This window comes from Trachypithecus francoisi, unplaced genomic scaffold, assembly GCF_009764315.1.
Source record: "Trachypithecus francoisi isolate TF-2019V2 unplaced genomic scaffold, Tfra_2.0 Lachesis_group17, whole genome shotgun sequence".
Taxonomy (NCBI): domain Eukaryota; kingdom Metazoa; phylum Chordata; class Mammalia; order Primates; family Cercopithecidae; genus Trachypithecus; species Trachypithecus francoisi.
In genome coordinates this window covers 99296350-99312630 of record NW_022681462.1, presented here as the reverse complement: position 1 = coordinate 99312630, position 16281 = coordinate 99296350, and the positions used below count along the sequence as shown (strand labels likewise).

Here is a 16281-nt window from a genome sequence, read left to right as displayed (position 1 = left end):
AGTGCTAAGGAAAATATTCTGGTTGGGTTACCCAGGGATAATGTAATTCTTCTCATAGAGCATGAAAATGTCATTACTCATAAATTGAGACTGGAGCTGCCTGAGCACAAGGGATGTGTAATCATCTTCTGGCTGTGGTTTTCATCTCTCTCGGCCAGAACTCGAGGATGGCTCATTCGGCTGTGGACCTGAGGCTGCCAGACACACAGAGGAAGCCCAGAGCCTGCCCGACACTCAGGCTGCAGGGCACATCTGCCGAGAAGGGCGTCCGGCTCCCATGCACTTGTTCTCTGGCCCAGACAGAGACCAGAGTGGTGGCCGTGTCCTGGGAAATCCTCCCTGAGCCACGAGGCGTGTGTGCTGTGTGGGTTGCATACACCGAGCGTGGAAAGGCAGAGGCAAACAGGCTGATGTCCAGGAGTCTGGAAGCTTTATTAGTGAAGCCATTGATGGGGATTCTATTGATATTTGTGAGATTTTCTTTAAAAAGTAAACACCTTTGGTGAGGCATATTTTACATGTTATAAAAATTGCCCATTTCAAGTGTACACATCAGTGATTTCCAGTAACTTTACCGAGTGGTGCAACCGTCACCTTAAATCCGTTTTAGGACGTTTTCTTCTCCCCTTAAGGGCCCTCATGTTCTTTTACAGTTAATCCCATCTTCCCCTCCGCTCCAGGCAACCACTGATCTACTTTTCTGTCTCTATTGTAATAATTTATTTTCTGATTAGAAAAGTAATAGTTTCCTAATTTTGATAATTTAAATAATTCCAAAGAGAAAAACTGTGAATGAAGCCAGAATCCCCCTCATTGACCTGGCACCAAACTTCTTTCTCTCCAGCTGCTGCTTTCTGCTGACTCCTTGACTGCCATGGCTGGCAGGGTCCACACCAGCACTGTGACCACCCTCCACGCCGTTCCTTTTGCCCAACCTACCCCTGCCCCCACCTCACCATGCCCCATCTTTTGAAGGTCTGTCTCACATCCGCTGCTAAACAGAGATTTCCCTGGTGTCCAGGCTAGAAATAATGTTCTCTTCATGGAAGTTCCATGGCACCTCATTCCTGGCTCTCAGAGCTTTCACTTGGTAGTTTACTTACCCAAACGTGGCGTGTCTCCCGTTGACCCGCAGGGAGAGGCTCTCTGAGAACTGAGGTCCTCGCTTGCTTGTTTTTGCTTCCTAACTCATCCGTACACCCCCCTCTCCAGCCACATGTGGCTCCCTTACAGTGGTCATCAGAGCTGTCCTTGGAGCCTGGCCAACATGGTGAAACTCCGTCTCTACTAATAATACAAAAATTAGCTGGGCAGGGTGGCATGTGCCTGTAATCCCAGCTACTCGGGAGGCTGAGGCAAGGAATCACTTGAACCCGGGAGGCGGAGGTTGCAGTGAGCCAAGATCGTGCTACGGCACTCCCGCCTGGGCAACAGAGTGAAACTGTGTCTTAAAAAAATAAAACTAAAAAAAAGCTGTAGTTAGTTGTTGAGTGTCTCACTGCCCCCCAGGCTGTGGGCCTTGTGCCCAGCATCCAGAGGTCACTGCTGAAATGAACGAAGACCGAAAGCAAGCTGGCCAAGTGGGTCTGCATGTCCTTGCAGTGTTCACTCTTCTCCACTTGAATGTTTTGCTGTAGGTCCCAAAGCATAGTTGACCTCTTCTCACCCTAATCTATTATCAGCACCTAAGTTCTTACTGGAATTAAATAATGAATAATCTCAAAATAGATGGATAAACCACATTATGATGAATTTCTTTTTCTCTGCTGCAGAGAAGCTTGTTTTTCCCACTCACTCATATGTACACTCTCCCTTCATGAAAAACCTAAGATTCTCTTTAGAAATATGAATATTAACTTGTGGGCACTTTAACTTTCTTCCCCCCAACCACCTTATCCCTGGATGGTTCTGGTGCCTTTGACTCAGGCTCCCCCCGCCTGCCTGCCTGCCAGCAACTCTAATCCTCCCCTATAGGCTGCCAACTTTTTTGCACGTGCCTTGTTCTAGATGGCACGGGTTGGCTCCTGGCCAGGCGGGGTTCAGGACCAAATTGACCTGTGCCGGTGACTCTTGATTGTGGTTTTGTGTGATCGTGTAGCTGAGTGGGCAGTGAGCACTGGGACAGTTACCCTTCCTTCTTCCCAAGACCAGGCCAGCTGGCCTGACCACCTAAAACCTAAGTCACTGTTTTCTCACCTTTCATTCATCATGAGGAGCCATTGGTATCTGTACAGTGTAAAATATGCTACTATGTGGTATTCTTAGAATTTTACATTTTTGGTGTCTATGTATATAATTCTTCCTCTGAAAGGGCAGGTATCGTGTTTCATTTACCTTTGTAAAAAAAATTTTTTTTTTTTGAGACAGAATCTCGCTCTGTCGCCTAGGCTGGAGTGCAGTGGTGCCCTCTCGGCTCACTGCAACCTCTGCCTCCTGGGTTCAAGCGATTCTCCTGCCTCAGCCTCCCAAGTAGCTAGGATTACAGGCACGTGCCACCTCGCCTGGCTCATTTTTGTATTTTTAGTAGAGATGGGGTTTTGCCATATTGGTCAGGCTGGTCTCAAACTCCTGACCTCAGGTGATCTGCCTGCCTCGGCCTCCCAAAGTGCTGGAATTACCAATATGAGCCACCACACCCAGCCTCCTTTGTAAATTTACCTACTGTTGCTATCTGCAAAATAGGTGCTCAATAAACACACTTGAATGAATGAATTCACACATGCATTTGCTGTATTATGTTTGGTTTAAAGGTGTTAATAGAACTAACATTTTATCTGAAGCCCCTGTAGATTCTGTCTTTTATGTGTTCGATGCTCAGGAAAATATTTCAGTATACTGATTTCTTCCATCAATATTTTTCAAGCCTCTATTCTATGCCACGCCCCATGCTGAGAGCTCTGGGAAACATAAAATATAATAAAGGTGGATACCACCCTTTAGAACTTAGGGTGTGAGATCACTAAGATGAATGCAGGGAAGAGCCTGCTAAGTGCCTTAAAACATTTAGAAAAGGGGCTGGGTGCAGTGGCTCATACCCGTAATCACAGCTCTTTGGGAAGCCGAGGCAGGTGGATCACCTGAGGTCAGGAGTTTGAGACCAGCCTGATTAACATGATGAAACCCCGTCTCTACTAAAAGTACAAAAAGTTGCCAGGCATGGTGGTGGGTGCTTGTAATCCCAGCAACTCAGGAGTCTGAGGTGGGAGGATCACTTGAACCTGGTAAGTGGAGGTTGCAGTGAGCCGAGATCTCACCACGGCACTCCAGACTGGGTGAGACGCCATCTCAAAAAAAAAAAAAAAAAAGAAAATATTGGAGGATTTGGGGGAGGGAGGGATCACATTCTGCTGGGGTTGCTTAGTAGAGAAGGTGACATTTGAGTAACTTCTGATGGATGAGAAGGCTTTGAACACAGCAGGGATAGGGAAGACGTTTCCGTCAAATAGAACAAATTGAGCACATGCATAGAATCAGGGAAGGAGAGAGTTCAGTTTGGAGAAAGATGAAGATGAAACGTGGCAAATAAGGATGGATTGTGGAGAGTGTGAAAGGCAGGAATAAGTAGTTTAGTCTTTATTAGGGGCACAACCCCAGAGAAGCCTGCCAGAGCTCTGAAGGAGGGATTAGGGCAGGCAGAGGCTAGGAGGCGGTGGCAGGGAGCAGGGGATGTCATAGCCTTAGTTCCGAGAAGGAGCAGTGAGGCCCAGCTGAGGCAGTGGATGTGAGAATGGCATGTAGGGGATGTTGGAGGATGGGTCTGCGTACGTAGGGTTAAGACCTGGAATTTGTTGAGAAGCGTGCCGCACGGCTGGGTGGCAGCAGCGGGGTCAGAGATGACTCTTGGGTATCGAGCAAGTGAGGAGGGTGGGAGGGAGGACTCTGTAGGAAGGAAGAGTGTTGGAGGAAACAGAGCTGGCTCCATTCTTGGGTACTTGGGGCTGTCTGCAAGTGTCCTTGCAAGTAGAGGAAAATGTGGCCCCTGGAGGCAGGGACTGTGACGGAGTTGCAATTCCTCACTCACCTGTCTGGCTGCCAAGGCTGACAATGACAGTGGAAATCTAAGTGTGCTTGCTGTTGTAGGTTACTCATCAGCATGGCCTTCTGTTTGCCTTGTTCCATCCGGTCGTCCCGGAAGGAACGTCTTCTTAAACTGTGCTTTTCAGGATTTAAACATTTAATGCTTGAGGCTGATCTTAGCAAGTCATAGCTGATGACATTGTACCTTGGAGGAAGGCCAGGTACATGACAAATGTTGAGTTGTTTAATCCTAAGGCAGAAGTTCCCCAAAAAGGTTATTTCTGAAATGACAGTCATTAATTGATGATTTATTTGGCAGAATTGGCTGTGGATGCAGATGTTGTTACACACCTTACCAGTGTTTTCCAAGTACATTTCTATTTCTAATGGAAAATTTAGGCCAGGCACGGTAGCTTGTGCCTGTAATCTCAGCACTTTGGGAGGCCGAGGAGGGCGAATCTCATAAGTCCAGGAGTTCAAGACTAGCCTGAGCAACACAGTGAAACCCTGTCTACAAAAAATACACACAAAAAATTAGCCAAGCGTGGTGGCCTGTGCCTATAGGCCCAGCTACTCAGGAGGCTAACATGGGAGGATCTCCTGAGCTCAGGAAGTTGAGGCTGAAGTGCCCTCCAACCTGGGTGCCACAGTGAGACCATGTTTCAAAAAAAGAAAAAAAAGTTTAGTACACTGAATGGTGTATAAAAATCGGATCCCATATTGCCTTACAAGTGGTGCCATTTTATCTTCCTATTTAAGGTAATTATACTAGAAATAAAGCTTTCCTTTGCTCGATGGTATGAATGAATACACAAGGCCCCAAGTCCCTCCTCTTGGCCTTCTCCTTCTCTGGGCCTGTAATCTAGGAGCCCAGAGTGTCACAGAAGCCACAGGGGCCCAGCAGTGGGAACTGGCCATTGGATTGATTCAGGGGAGTGCTCCAAGCCTGGGAAGTGTGAAAGTGGGTTTCGAGCTCATTTTCCACTTGAGGGAGGGAATCTTTTCAGGCTCAGGGCTCTGGATCTGTACCTGAAGGCTCTTCCTTACTGAAGCTTTGCATCTCGAGTTGAGTCGCATTTGAACTGCTGTCATGGAGACTTGCTTGCTGCTCATGTGCCTGTTGGTTAGGAGGCTTCCCTTCCACCCAGTTTAATCCATGCCGACAGTGTGTGTCCCCACTCTCCTGCCTTCTTGCTTCAGGGAGAAGAATGGGGGTACCAAGGCTCTTGGCCTTCCTGTTCCCATTTATCTCCTTTCCCTAGGAACACGCCCCAACACACACCCTCACACACCCACCCACACCACCCCCCCCACAACCACACACCTCCTCACAATCACACCCTCACTCTCACACAGTCACACCCTCACACTCACATGCCCCCCACACAATCACACCCACTCATATCCACACTCATACAACCACTCTGAACACACAACACATGCAGTCACTCCCAATCACATCCACACTCAATACACACACTCTCACAACCACACTCACACCCCACGCATTCACCCACTCACATCCACACACTCTCAGCCACACTCAACACACACCCCATGCATTCACACCCATATCCATGCTCACCCTTACACCCTCACAGTCACACCCCCACACACACATCCACACTCACATAGTCACTCACATCTTCACTCAGTCACACCCTCACACACACCCTCACAGTCACACTCACAGTCACCAACTCACATCCACACACACACCCTCATACAGTGCAGTCACTCCCAACGCACATCCACACACACACCCTCAAACACATGCTCCCTTACACACACATTCATTCACTCATACACCCTCATGTGCATTCACTCATGCTCAAGACACAGTCACACACATATCCACTCACATGCCCACAATCACACACCCCCACACTCACATCCACACACAACCACATCCACGCACAATCACACCCACCCACATCCATACACAATCACATTCACACACATCCTCACATCCTCACACAATCACACCCTCATAAACCCACACACACTCATACACAATCACATTCACATACATCCACACTCACACAATCACTCACATCCACACACAGTCACATCCTCACCCACACACACCCATACACAATCATTCACACGCTCACATCCGCACTCACACACTCACATCCTCACACAGTCATACCCTCAAACCGTCACTTAACATGCTCCCTCACATACCTACACGATCACTCATACCCACATTCACTCACACAGACCCTCATGTGCATTCACTCTTGTACTCAAGACACAGACACTTACACCCTACACACCCACACACACTCTCAGTCGTACACACTCATTGACACACACTCTCCCTCCCCAGCACACACACATTTCTTTTATCATTCACACCCAGCATTCGCTCGTGTGCCTTTGCAGCAGACAGAAGACTTTGCCTTTTTTCCCCGTTTGGAGCTTGCTGTGGAGACTGGGGCCTGGGGCCCAGAGCGCCAACCCCAGTACAGCCCAGCTTATGAGTGGAGCCGTGATTGAGAGTCAGAAATGGGGGTTTCCTTTTATCCCAGGCTTTTGACGTAATTCTCTCTTGACTGTTTTGAAATATTTTTTCTTCACTGCAATGATTGTTTCCTTACAAACTTTATAGCATAAGAATATAAGATTGTTACTGTGAAAAATATACAGACCTGGACTTCTCATTCTTCCTCTATTCGTTTGTAAGATGAAATTGTTCCAAAGAATGTGTGACTGAATAAGGCACAGTACCTGCACCAGCCGGGTTTTAGGTGGAGGCGAATCGTTATCGAATGTTCTCTCGAATGTCCTTGCTGTCCTTACTTTAGATTCACAAGGAAGCTGAATAAGAATCTCCTTTTTGTTTTTGTTTTTTAGATTCAGAATATGAACAACATCATCTCCTTCCCTTTGGACAGTTTGCTGAAGGGGGACCTGAAAGGAGTGAAAGGGGTATGACATTGACACTGTGACACCGGGGGCAGCTTTTAGACCATATAGAGTCACGGTAACTTGGCCTGCCGGGCAGCAGCCACGCCAGTACGTTCTCATGGGGACGACAGGATGGCTCTTTTGTCTCCACTTCCTCTGATTTGCCATCTTGGGACCACCTTTCAGCCAGAACGGTGGTGACTTTTGGCCTTTCTGGCTGTCCTGTTGGTGCAACAAACTTGATGAGGGGTGGTGACTGGGAAGGGAAAGAAAACTGCTATTTTGGAAACAGTGAAGAGTTTTGGTCCCTCCAGGGAGGAGGGAAACCTGTGGGAGAAGTTGGGCTTTCTAACTGGCACGTTGCCCATTTACCACTGGGAAAGGATCCTAGCAAGTGTGTATTTTCCTGCTGGGAAGGTCGCAGTCTTCAGGCATGAGCTGACTTCGTCTCTCTGTCCTTCAGAGGATGTTGGCTGTTTAGGACATGCCTAGCCGCCATAAGCACACAGGCCGGGAGCTGTTTAAGGGGGCAGCAGACAGGGCTGGAGCGGCGTTTGCTCATGAGCACGCAGGCCAGGAGCTGTTTCGGGGGCAGTGGGCAGGGCTAGAGGAGTGTTTGCTGGGCAGCCTGCTGCTCCTGCCCACCGCCAGCCCTGACAGACATGCACCATGAAAGGGACATGATTGTGGCTGCCTTCTCGGGAGACTCAAATTCTGTGGATCTGCACACGATTCCTGGGTCCCATCTCCAGGACCTCTGCAGAGCCCTCTCAGGGTCTCCTTCACAGAGTGTGCCCAGAGAGAGCTGTTGAGACACATTCTCTATCGAGCCTTCAGGAGCTCGGAGAACAGGTCAGCGGAGTTAGCCCAACTCACGGGCGGGAGGGCATCCCAGGCAGAGGAAAGGCGCAGGTGCACACAGGGGGCAAGACTCAGTGCTGCATGTCAGGCTGCCAGGGTGCAGGAGGAACCAGTTTGTGCAGGGACTTATATGCCAGGCTGTGGCACTTGGGCCTTACCTGAGGCCATTGAAAAGCCAAAAAGTAGTCAACAACAACAACAACAACAATAAAAAGATTTCTGACTCCCTGAAGAACCCCTTTGAAAGGAGCATAAATAGGTGGGGACCATTTGATAGAATTTCCAGTGGCTCAGTAGTTTTTGAGGCAGGCTTTAGCAGAGCTTATGAAGTCCTGAATTGCAGACGAAAGTGCAGTAGGAGACCCCAGGAGCATGTGGTGGCCTTTCTGTTCCTGTCATTGGGCTTAAAGCAGGGTTAGATGTGTCGAGATTCATCTATCAATTAGAGTTCTTTTCTTTTAGAAAGACATCCTGAAATATTTGCAGATTAAAGGTTGTCTTTCAGGGTTTACTTTCAGATTAGGCCCAGGGCAGGGTGTAGGACACAGGTGACACAAGGTGGCCCATGAGTGTCATAACTGGGTGGCAGCACCTTGCTTTTGTGTGCATTTAGTATATTCTATATTATTTTAAGAGAAAGAAAGGAAATGCCACCGCTAGTCTACTTAAAAGCATTCTTTATTTTTCACGGGATTACATATGTCATTTATTGCAGACATTAATGCTTCTTTCAGGGCTAGTACAGGGATAAGTAAGTTTATCTTGCACGGAAGTGAATGATTAGCCTCGCCTAATTTATTACTCTTTGTTTACAGGATCTGAAAAAGCCTTTTGATAAAGCTTGGAAGGACTATGAAACAAAAATGTGAGTGTTCTCGTTTTTAAAATTACGTACAGGTAATTTGAGATTCCAAATTTAAACCAAGCTCTTACTGCTTAAAGGGATTGTCTAAATAAACGTTAATCCAGAAAAGAATTTTTATCAACCATGTTGTTATGGTTCGTTTTGATGACAGGTGTGTTTGGTGATGCTATCTTCTTCTTTTAATCTGTTTTCCTCCATTCCTTTGTCTATGATGTCATAGTGGTTATAGGATGTTATTTTCGGGAAAGTTCATTGAGGGAAGTTAAGACCAGTTTCTCTCAGGAGGTATTTCTTTCTGTTTTTGTTTTTAAACACTTTGTCCATTCTGTTACCATTTTTGATAACAGGGCAGTTTTCAGACTTCATCTTCCTGGTGATTGGTGAAAACTACTTAGCTTTGTATCTGTGTTTCTCTGAAATACCAGTTCCCTTGGTTTTTAAAAAGAGGGTTCAATACCTGTCTCCTTCGGATGCATCTGCCAAAAAAAAAAACCTGAAGAATGGAGAATTGATTCTTGGATGTGAACTATGGTTTCTATAAGAAATAGAATTGGTTTCCTGACCTGAAGTCAGCCAATAGACAAGACTCTGTTGGTCGACTTCAGGCAGTTGTAACTTCCCCAACCACAGTTTCCCATCCCTATTGTAGAGAGAGTTAAGCTACAGGGAGTTGATCAAGCAGGTAATTGTGGGGGGAATAATGGCTTCAATTATTTTAAATACTGGAAAGATATGAAATATGGTGGTGTTTACTTTGTAATCTCTGTGCCTTGGGTAATGTTGAGTGTTCTGATTGGAAGTAGAAACTTTCACATGAAGCTCTCATATGAAGCTCTCTGGTAAAGTAAAAGGTATTATGAGGAAGTCATTTCAAATGTAAGTACAAGTATTTCATTAGGTTGTTTGGTTAAAAACAAACAAAAAACAAAACAAACAAAAAAAACTAGCCCTGGATATCTTTTCAGTGGGGAAGGATCACAAAGCTCAACTCAGTGAGCCCTTCACCTTTGATACTCCTTCTATCCGTGGGAATCTTACATTTCCATACCCGAGGTTGCTTGGCCCTGAGTTCTGGAGTTTCATTGATGGTGTGCATTTATTCAGAAGCACAGGCAGAGTGTTGACTAGAGAACCCTGCAGGTCTGTTCAGCCCAGGGAGGCCCCCACTTGGGATCCCTGGTCTGTCAGCATCCTTGATCTGTGTGCCAGTTGGGTGAAATAAATGGGAAGGGATCAGTGGATTCCTGCTTTGCAGAGGGAAAACCTAGAGTCAGTGGTTTCTGCTGGTCAGCCAGTAAGAGTAGTTGAGCCAGGCCAGGAAGCAGCTTTCCTACTTCACTCAGCCACACTTGCTGCCCTCTCCGTGACTGATGGGAAGTGGTACTGTGTGTGACTAGACCAAGGGCAGAAAGGGCTTTCTGAAGAAGAGTGCCTGAGAGAGTCGTCTGGTTCTGAAAATAAAAGGTTTGGAAGGAGGATAACATCAAATTCTGTAAAAATGAGACACACATGGGTAGAAAGGGGACAGAATTCCTCATAAAACCCTAGAATTTAGGAGGAAGGAGCAGTACCCTTTAAACTTGAAGTCATTGTAGGATAAATAAAGGAAGTAATTTTTTATTAATGTGGGAGATTCATTTATCCCAAGAGGTTTAGTGATATGTAACAACCATAATAGGTTTTAGATGTCTTTTAAATTCCTGGGCAAATAATCCCATACCTGATTATTAAGAGAAATGACCAGTGTCTGGACGGTCTCTTGCCTGTGAAGGAGTGTCAGAGACACCTTGGAATTGTCTAATTCTAGTCCCAGGGACCCTCCAGTCACACTCCCTCCCGGATGCATAAACTCGTTAAACATCCCTCCCCAAGGGTCTCCTGTGTGTTTATTTTTCACTCATTCGCTCCTTCACTCCTTCAAATTGTTGAGAACCTACACAGTGCAGGACACACAGAGAAATGACATTTCTTGCCTCTTCTTAAACACTCTAGTCCTCCTCACCCTGATGACAGGGAACCCTCTGGAACCCCGCGTAGCCCATTTCATCATTGGATGCCTTTGAAAGAACATGCTATTTGGGTCTTGTGGTGTCTACTTGAGGCTCTACAGAGAGAGCTGCTTCCCTTGTCTTCATGGCAGCCCTTTCCGTTTTTTGAGTGCTTTCTGTTGGTTTTGTTTAGTCTCCTTTTCTCCAGAATAAAAACTCATGGCTATTTCAAGCCCACCTTAGCAAACATGATTTTGTGGCTCCTTTTTACCGTGGTGGCTCTTTTTTGGATTTGCTCGTTGGTCAGTTTTTACCCTGAACTGCACACTCGACATTTAGGTAATACAAGTTAGGCACGAGATGAATGTGGAAAGGATCATTAAGCCGACAGCATGGAAAGGTGGTTGGTCGTCTTCTACAGTGATGAGCGGTGTTGTAGGTCAAGGCAGAGAACTGGTGTGGCTTCACTGAGTGAGGAGGTGATGACAGAGACTAGGGAGGAAGTCCAGGAGGAGAAACAGTGGGTGGGGAAGAGTCAGACAGTGCCCTCGTGTTACTAGAGGGCAGGCAGGCTCCGAATGCTGATGCCGAAGGAACCCTCCAAGACCTGTGCAGACTTCCCACCTCCTCTGACCCATACCTGACTCAAAGCAGGTGCTTAGGAAGTACTTGGTAAGTGGGAAGGCCCAGCTTGACATCTTCATGAGGACACCCATTTTCCCTTTGAGGGAGTTAAGAGGCTGCCTATGCTGAAGCATGTGGTGAGCATTGGTCTTGCCAGGCTGGGTACTGGGGCAACTTCAAGGCTGTCCCATTGAGTTCCGTGCCAACAGGCATCTTGATTTATCCTTGCTTTCACACGTAGAACCAAGATAGAAAAGGAGAAAAAGGAACACGCCAAGCTCCATGGGATGATTCGGACTGAAATAAGTGGAGCGGAAATTGCCGAAGAGATGGAAAAGGAGAGGCGTTTCTTCCAGCTGCAGATGTGCGAGGTAAGGCGGTGGCGAAGGCAGGTCCTACAGCCCAGGCTGTGCCGGCTCTGCCGTCACCTGTGGGAGCGTCTCACCGATACCTGTGGCTTCAGAGAAAACGCCACATGCATTATTGGACTCCCTTTGCGCCCGTGTTGACATTTCTTTTACTAGGGAAGTGCTGGTTTCCTGGAGGGTCGAATGAGGTTACTTTAACACCAACATTTTCTTAAAAGTAGAGAAAAACCACTAAATGTATAGAATGTTCTTTCTGGCCTCACATACATACTCTTGCTAAAATACTTATTCCTTGGGTGTATTTAAATGAGATGTCTGAGTTCCCTTGTACCAGTGGAGTCAGTGACTGGCTTGTGGGAGGGTGAGAAGTCAGCTGAAAACACCATACAGCGATGACAGACCATGGCCTGGGTCAGTGTATGTGAGTGAATGGGAAGCCAAGTCACCCGCTTGACTTCCTCCTAGACCTCACTTGCTCAGGCGAGGGCACTCATCCAGCCTGAAGGCCCAGGTGGCCTGGGGAGCGCCTGTCTGCTCCACTCCATCCTGCAGCCTCAGCCCATCCCTTAGGGGGAGACAGCAGGACGGACATTCTCAGAGCATTTCTCTGAGATCAGAGAGCGTGGATCATGAAGGCCTTTGCTCACAGCTTTTTTATTTTTGTGCCTTGCTTGCCAGGTACGCATATACAGATGGCACATGGAAACAGTTGCCACCTCTGCCTGGGGTTGGTTCCTCCTGGCAGTGCCAGCGAAGCTCCCTCGCCCTGGATGGCATTTGTTTCCCTCTCATGGTCGTGCAAACTTAGATTTCAAATATACAAAATGCATGGGTCATGTTTGTGACAGGCATTGAAACTGGCATTGGCCAGCTCTTAATTCCGTCTAAGCAATCAACAGCAAAGCTAATCCAGAAGGCACTTTCTGATTTTGGAATGTATGTTTGTTAATTGCAGCAGGAGCTTAACCCTTGTAAATACATATGTCTTAGAAATGTATTTAAATGAGTTTTTATTCCCAGAGCAAGCTCTTAAGTGGTCAGCAGAGGGGAATCAGTCCCAGGAATCAGGGTAGCAGTTGAAAGTTAAGTCCATTTTGTCTAAGGTTAGAATATCTACTTATCTTAGTCTGTTTTCTGTTGCTATAACTGAATACCTGAGACTGGGTAATTTATAAAGAAAAGAAATTTCTTTCCTAGTTCTGGAGGCTGTGAAGTCCAAGGTTGAGGGGCTGCATCTGGTGAGGACCTTCTTGCTGGTGGGGACTCTGCAGAGTCCTGAGTCAGTGCAGGATATCACATGGTGGGGGCCTCACAAGAGACAGCCAAACTGGCTTTTTAATAAGAGACCCACTCTTCTCATAACTGTCCCACTCCCTCAGTAATCCATGAATGGATTAATCCACTCATGAGGACAAAGCCTTCATGACCCAGTCACCTCCCAAAGGTTCTACCTGTCAACACTGCTGCATTGGGGGGCCAAGTTTTTTTGGGGGCCAAAAATACAAGCACAAAGTATTTTTTTTTCAATCCTCCTTCTGTAAGGATATTGTTTCTAATTAAGTACTGTAGTAGCGTTTTACAAACAATCAGGGTGAAATTAAATAGTAGTGTTTTACAAAGGATGAATTTGGAAAGGGGTATTTGTGTTCAGGTCATGCTCTTTTTGGTTAGTAAAGTAGAAATCTATTTACCTAAACATTTTAAGACTACTTAAAATGCATACTGAAATTTTGAAATTCAAGTAGTGTGTGAAGGTTGTAGCCATGACTTAAGGAGTAACTGGGTTCCCCACTGGCTCTGTCGTTGCTTACTGTGGTATATGCACCTTGCACTGGTTACTTCTTCTCTTCTGTGTCCAGGTGAATTGATCCTGTGAACTGACTAAGTCATTTATTTTAATGGAAATACACTGTATAGATGATGCCTCTAAGTCATAGACTTGAGCCATCTTTTGAGCAGTCCTCAGGTAGTGCTGGGTCCTGGCTCTGCAGAGCTGGCACTTGGAGGGGTCAGGCACTAATGTTTCACAGTTGAGTGAGAGCTGTAGTATATGCATGCATAAAAGCAGAGGTGGGCTTATCTAACAGTAAACTCACAGTTTTCACAGGGGAAGACATCTAATGAAGAGTGTAGAAGTTGGCCAGATAGTCATGGGCTGTGAAGGCCTTTCTTTCCATAGGTGAGAAAGATCATTTGAAAAACAGTTCCTTGAGAATCTAACTCTGAAGTGAATTAGATTGCCTCCATTAAAATCATGTTAAAAGGCCTGGCAGGGTGGCTCACACCTGTAATCCCAGCATTTTGGGAGGCTGAGGTGGGAGGATTGTTTGAACCCAGGGGTTCAAGACCAGCCTGGGCAACATGGTGAGACCCTGTCTCTACAAAAAACAAAAACAGACAAAAAAAAGTGACTTTAAAATTATTTGACTGTTTCCGCAAACTGAAGTTCTCAAGCTTTAAGTGCTTGCTGTTGTTTAGGTGTTTAAAATTTTAGTTGCCCAGGATCTAATCTAGAAGAGTGGCTTTCAGGTTTTTCTTTTAAAGCTGTGGAGCCCTTTCTTCAAAATTCATTTAATAAAGAAATTCAGTATGTCAGATAGGTAATACAGACCTTCTGTGAGTGGAGGTGTGAGAGATCCTCTGTTGCTGTTTGTAAAAATAGTATATGCTTTTGAAGAAAATTGGTTAATATAAGAAAATATATATAAAAGGAATTAAAAATTGCACCCAAATTTTACTTACCCAAAGATAATCACTTTGACATTTAACTAAACATCTTTACATGTCCCTGTGTATACATTCAAAAAAAAATTTGTATAAGTAGATCTTTCTCTGCTGATGCTTTATAACCTATTTTCACTCTCTAGTATATTGATGTCCATGTCAGAAATTATGGGTTTTATTGGCTTAGTGGCTGCACAGTATTTTCTGTATGGATGCACCATATGTTAATTCCTACTCATTAGGTTTGGGCTGTTGCCATTGTTTACTTTTATAAACAAGATAGCAGTGTATCTTCTTTTCTGTTCATCTTTGTAAACTTTTGTGGTTATCTTCTTAGAATAAATCCCTGGGAGTAGAATTTCTAGGTCAAAATTTAAAAATTTGATACATTGCCAAATATTTAATAAATATCAAAGAAAGAGGGAAAGAAGGACCTACAGGTAGTTGTTACAGGCAGAAGGACAATTTGTAGCTTACAGTTTCACAGCAGCTTTCTACCTCCTCCTTGGGCTGCAGAGAGACCTCAGTGAGCATCTGAACTTGGGTACCCCTACCCCACCCCCGCCCATCGTTTACAGCTGATAGCCAGGGCATGAATCAGCAGTGCTTCCAGGGGACATTCCATCTCAGAGATCATCTCCTGACAGCGGAGGAGATGGGGACTCGTGAAGTCCTTCTATTTCCTGACACTGGTTTTGTAGCTCCCTGAGGCTTTCTGATATCTTCGTGGTCACTAATGAATTCTCCAAGTTAAAAATAGCTTTAATTCATTTCAATTAAACTTTGTTTTTTTCTAACAATCACATTATTTTACGTGTAAGGAAAATGTCTCAGGACCAGAGACACAATGCCAAGCATCTCAGCTACAATATGTTAGCAATTAGTGTTCTTAAAGAAAGGGACCTTGGGAAGAAGTATGTTTGAGATGGTTAGAAATCCCACTTATTTGAACCATCCATAGTCTTCCATGCAGCTAGAGTGAAGATTTCTCCTAGCAGGCTAAGATAGACTGTCTTATTACTAGGAGTTTTTGGCACTTAAATATTTAATTATCTGACTGTCAGATAATTCATATGGCCCCAAAATAAAGAAATGGTTGTGGAATCCAGGAGATACTAAGTGTTGATCATGCACTCTACGCATTGTGAAAGATGCCAAAGAAGTACAAGAAATCATCTCAGTCCTCAGAAGCTCCTTTTAAAATCATATTCTGCTTGCTTCTGTGACATTTCCTTTTCATTTTTCAACAGTATCTGCTGAAGGTCAACGAAATCAAGATTAAAAAGGGAGTAGATTTACTTCAGAATCTGATCAAATATTTTCATGCCCAATGCAAGTAAGTTCTTCTTTGTTATGATGTTATCTTAAATGTTTCTTCATGTATGGCAACTTCTGGGAGATCTATAGATAGCTCATAGGAAATAAACACTCATGTAGAAGTCTATAGTAAAGGGAATGAGGTGTTGACTCATGCAACAACATGGGTGAACCTTGAGAACAGACAGAACAGAGACAAAAAGCAGATGAGTGATTGCCGCAGCTTGGAGGAAGAAGAAAATGAGAAATGACTGCTCACGGGTATAGGGTTTCTTTGCGGGATATTGAAAATATTCTGGAAGTGAGTGCTAATGATTGCACAACTTTGTGAATTTACTAAAAATCACTTTAAAAGGATGAATTTTATGGCTTGGGGATTATATCTTCATTAAAAATAAAAGCATATATACAATATAAAAAATCTGTAGTCATTGCCAAATATATTTATTTTTGGCTCTTTTTGTAGAGGGACAAACTAATTTGACCTATTCCGCATCTCTCAGATGTTTGTTAAAAGAGAAATGATATGGTGTTAATGCAGTGTTTTAAAATAAGAAAACACTTTTATATATTACTTATCCTGTAGAGCCAAGGACTGTGATGA

At 45.0% G+C, this 16281-nt stretch overlaps 1 protein-coding gene across 4 annotated transcripts in view; it reads left to right on the top strand.

Annotated features, from left to right (window-relative positions):
* Nucleotides 1–16281, top strand: part of ASAP2 (ArfGAP with SH3 domain, ankyrin repeat and PH domain 2) — a 203406-nt gene that overhangs the window by 104131 nt on the left and 82994 nt on the right. For all 4 annotated transcript variants that reach the window (XM_033176591.1, XM_033176589.1, XM_033176590.1 and 1 more), the window contains exons 4-7: nt 6877–6951; nt 8607–8656; nt 11510–11639; nt 15611–15696. In XM_033176591.1, the coding sequence (XP_033032482.1) occupies nt 6877–6951; nt 8607–8656; nt 11510–11639; nt 15611–15696 (341 nt within the window). The remainder of the gene's footprint in view (nt 1–6876; nt 6952–8606; nt 8657–11509; nt 11640–15610; nt 15697–16281) is intronic.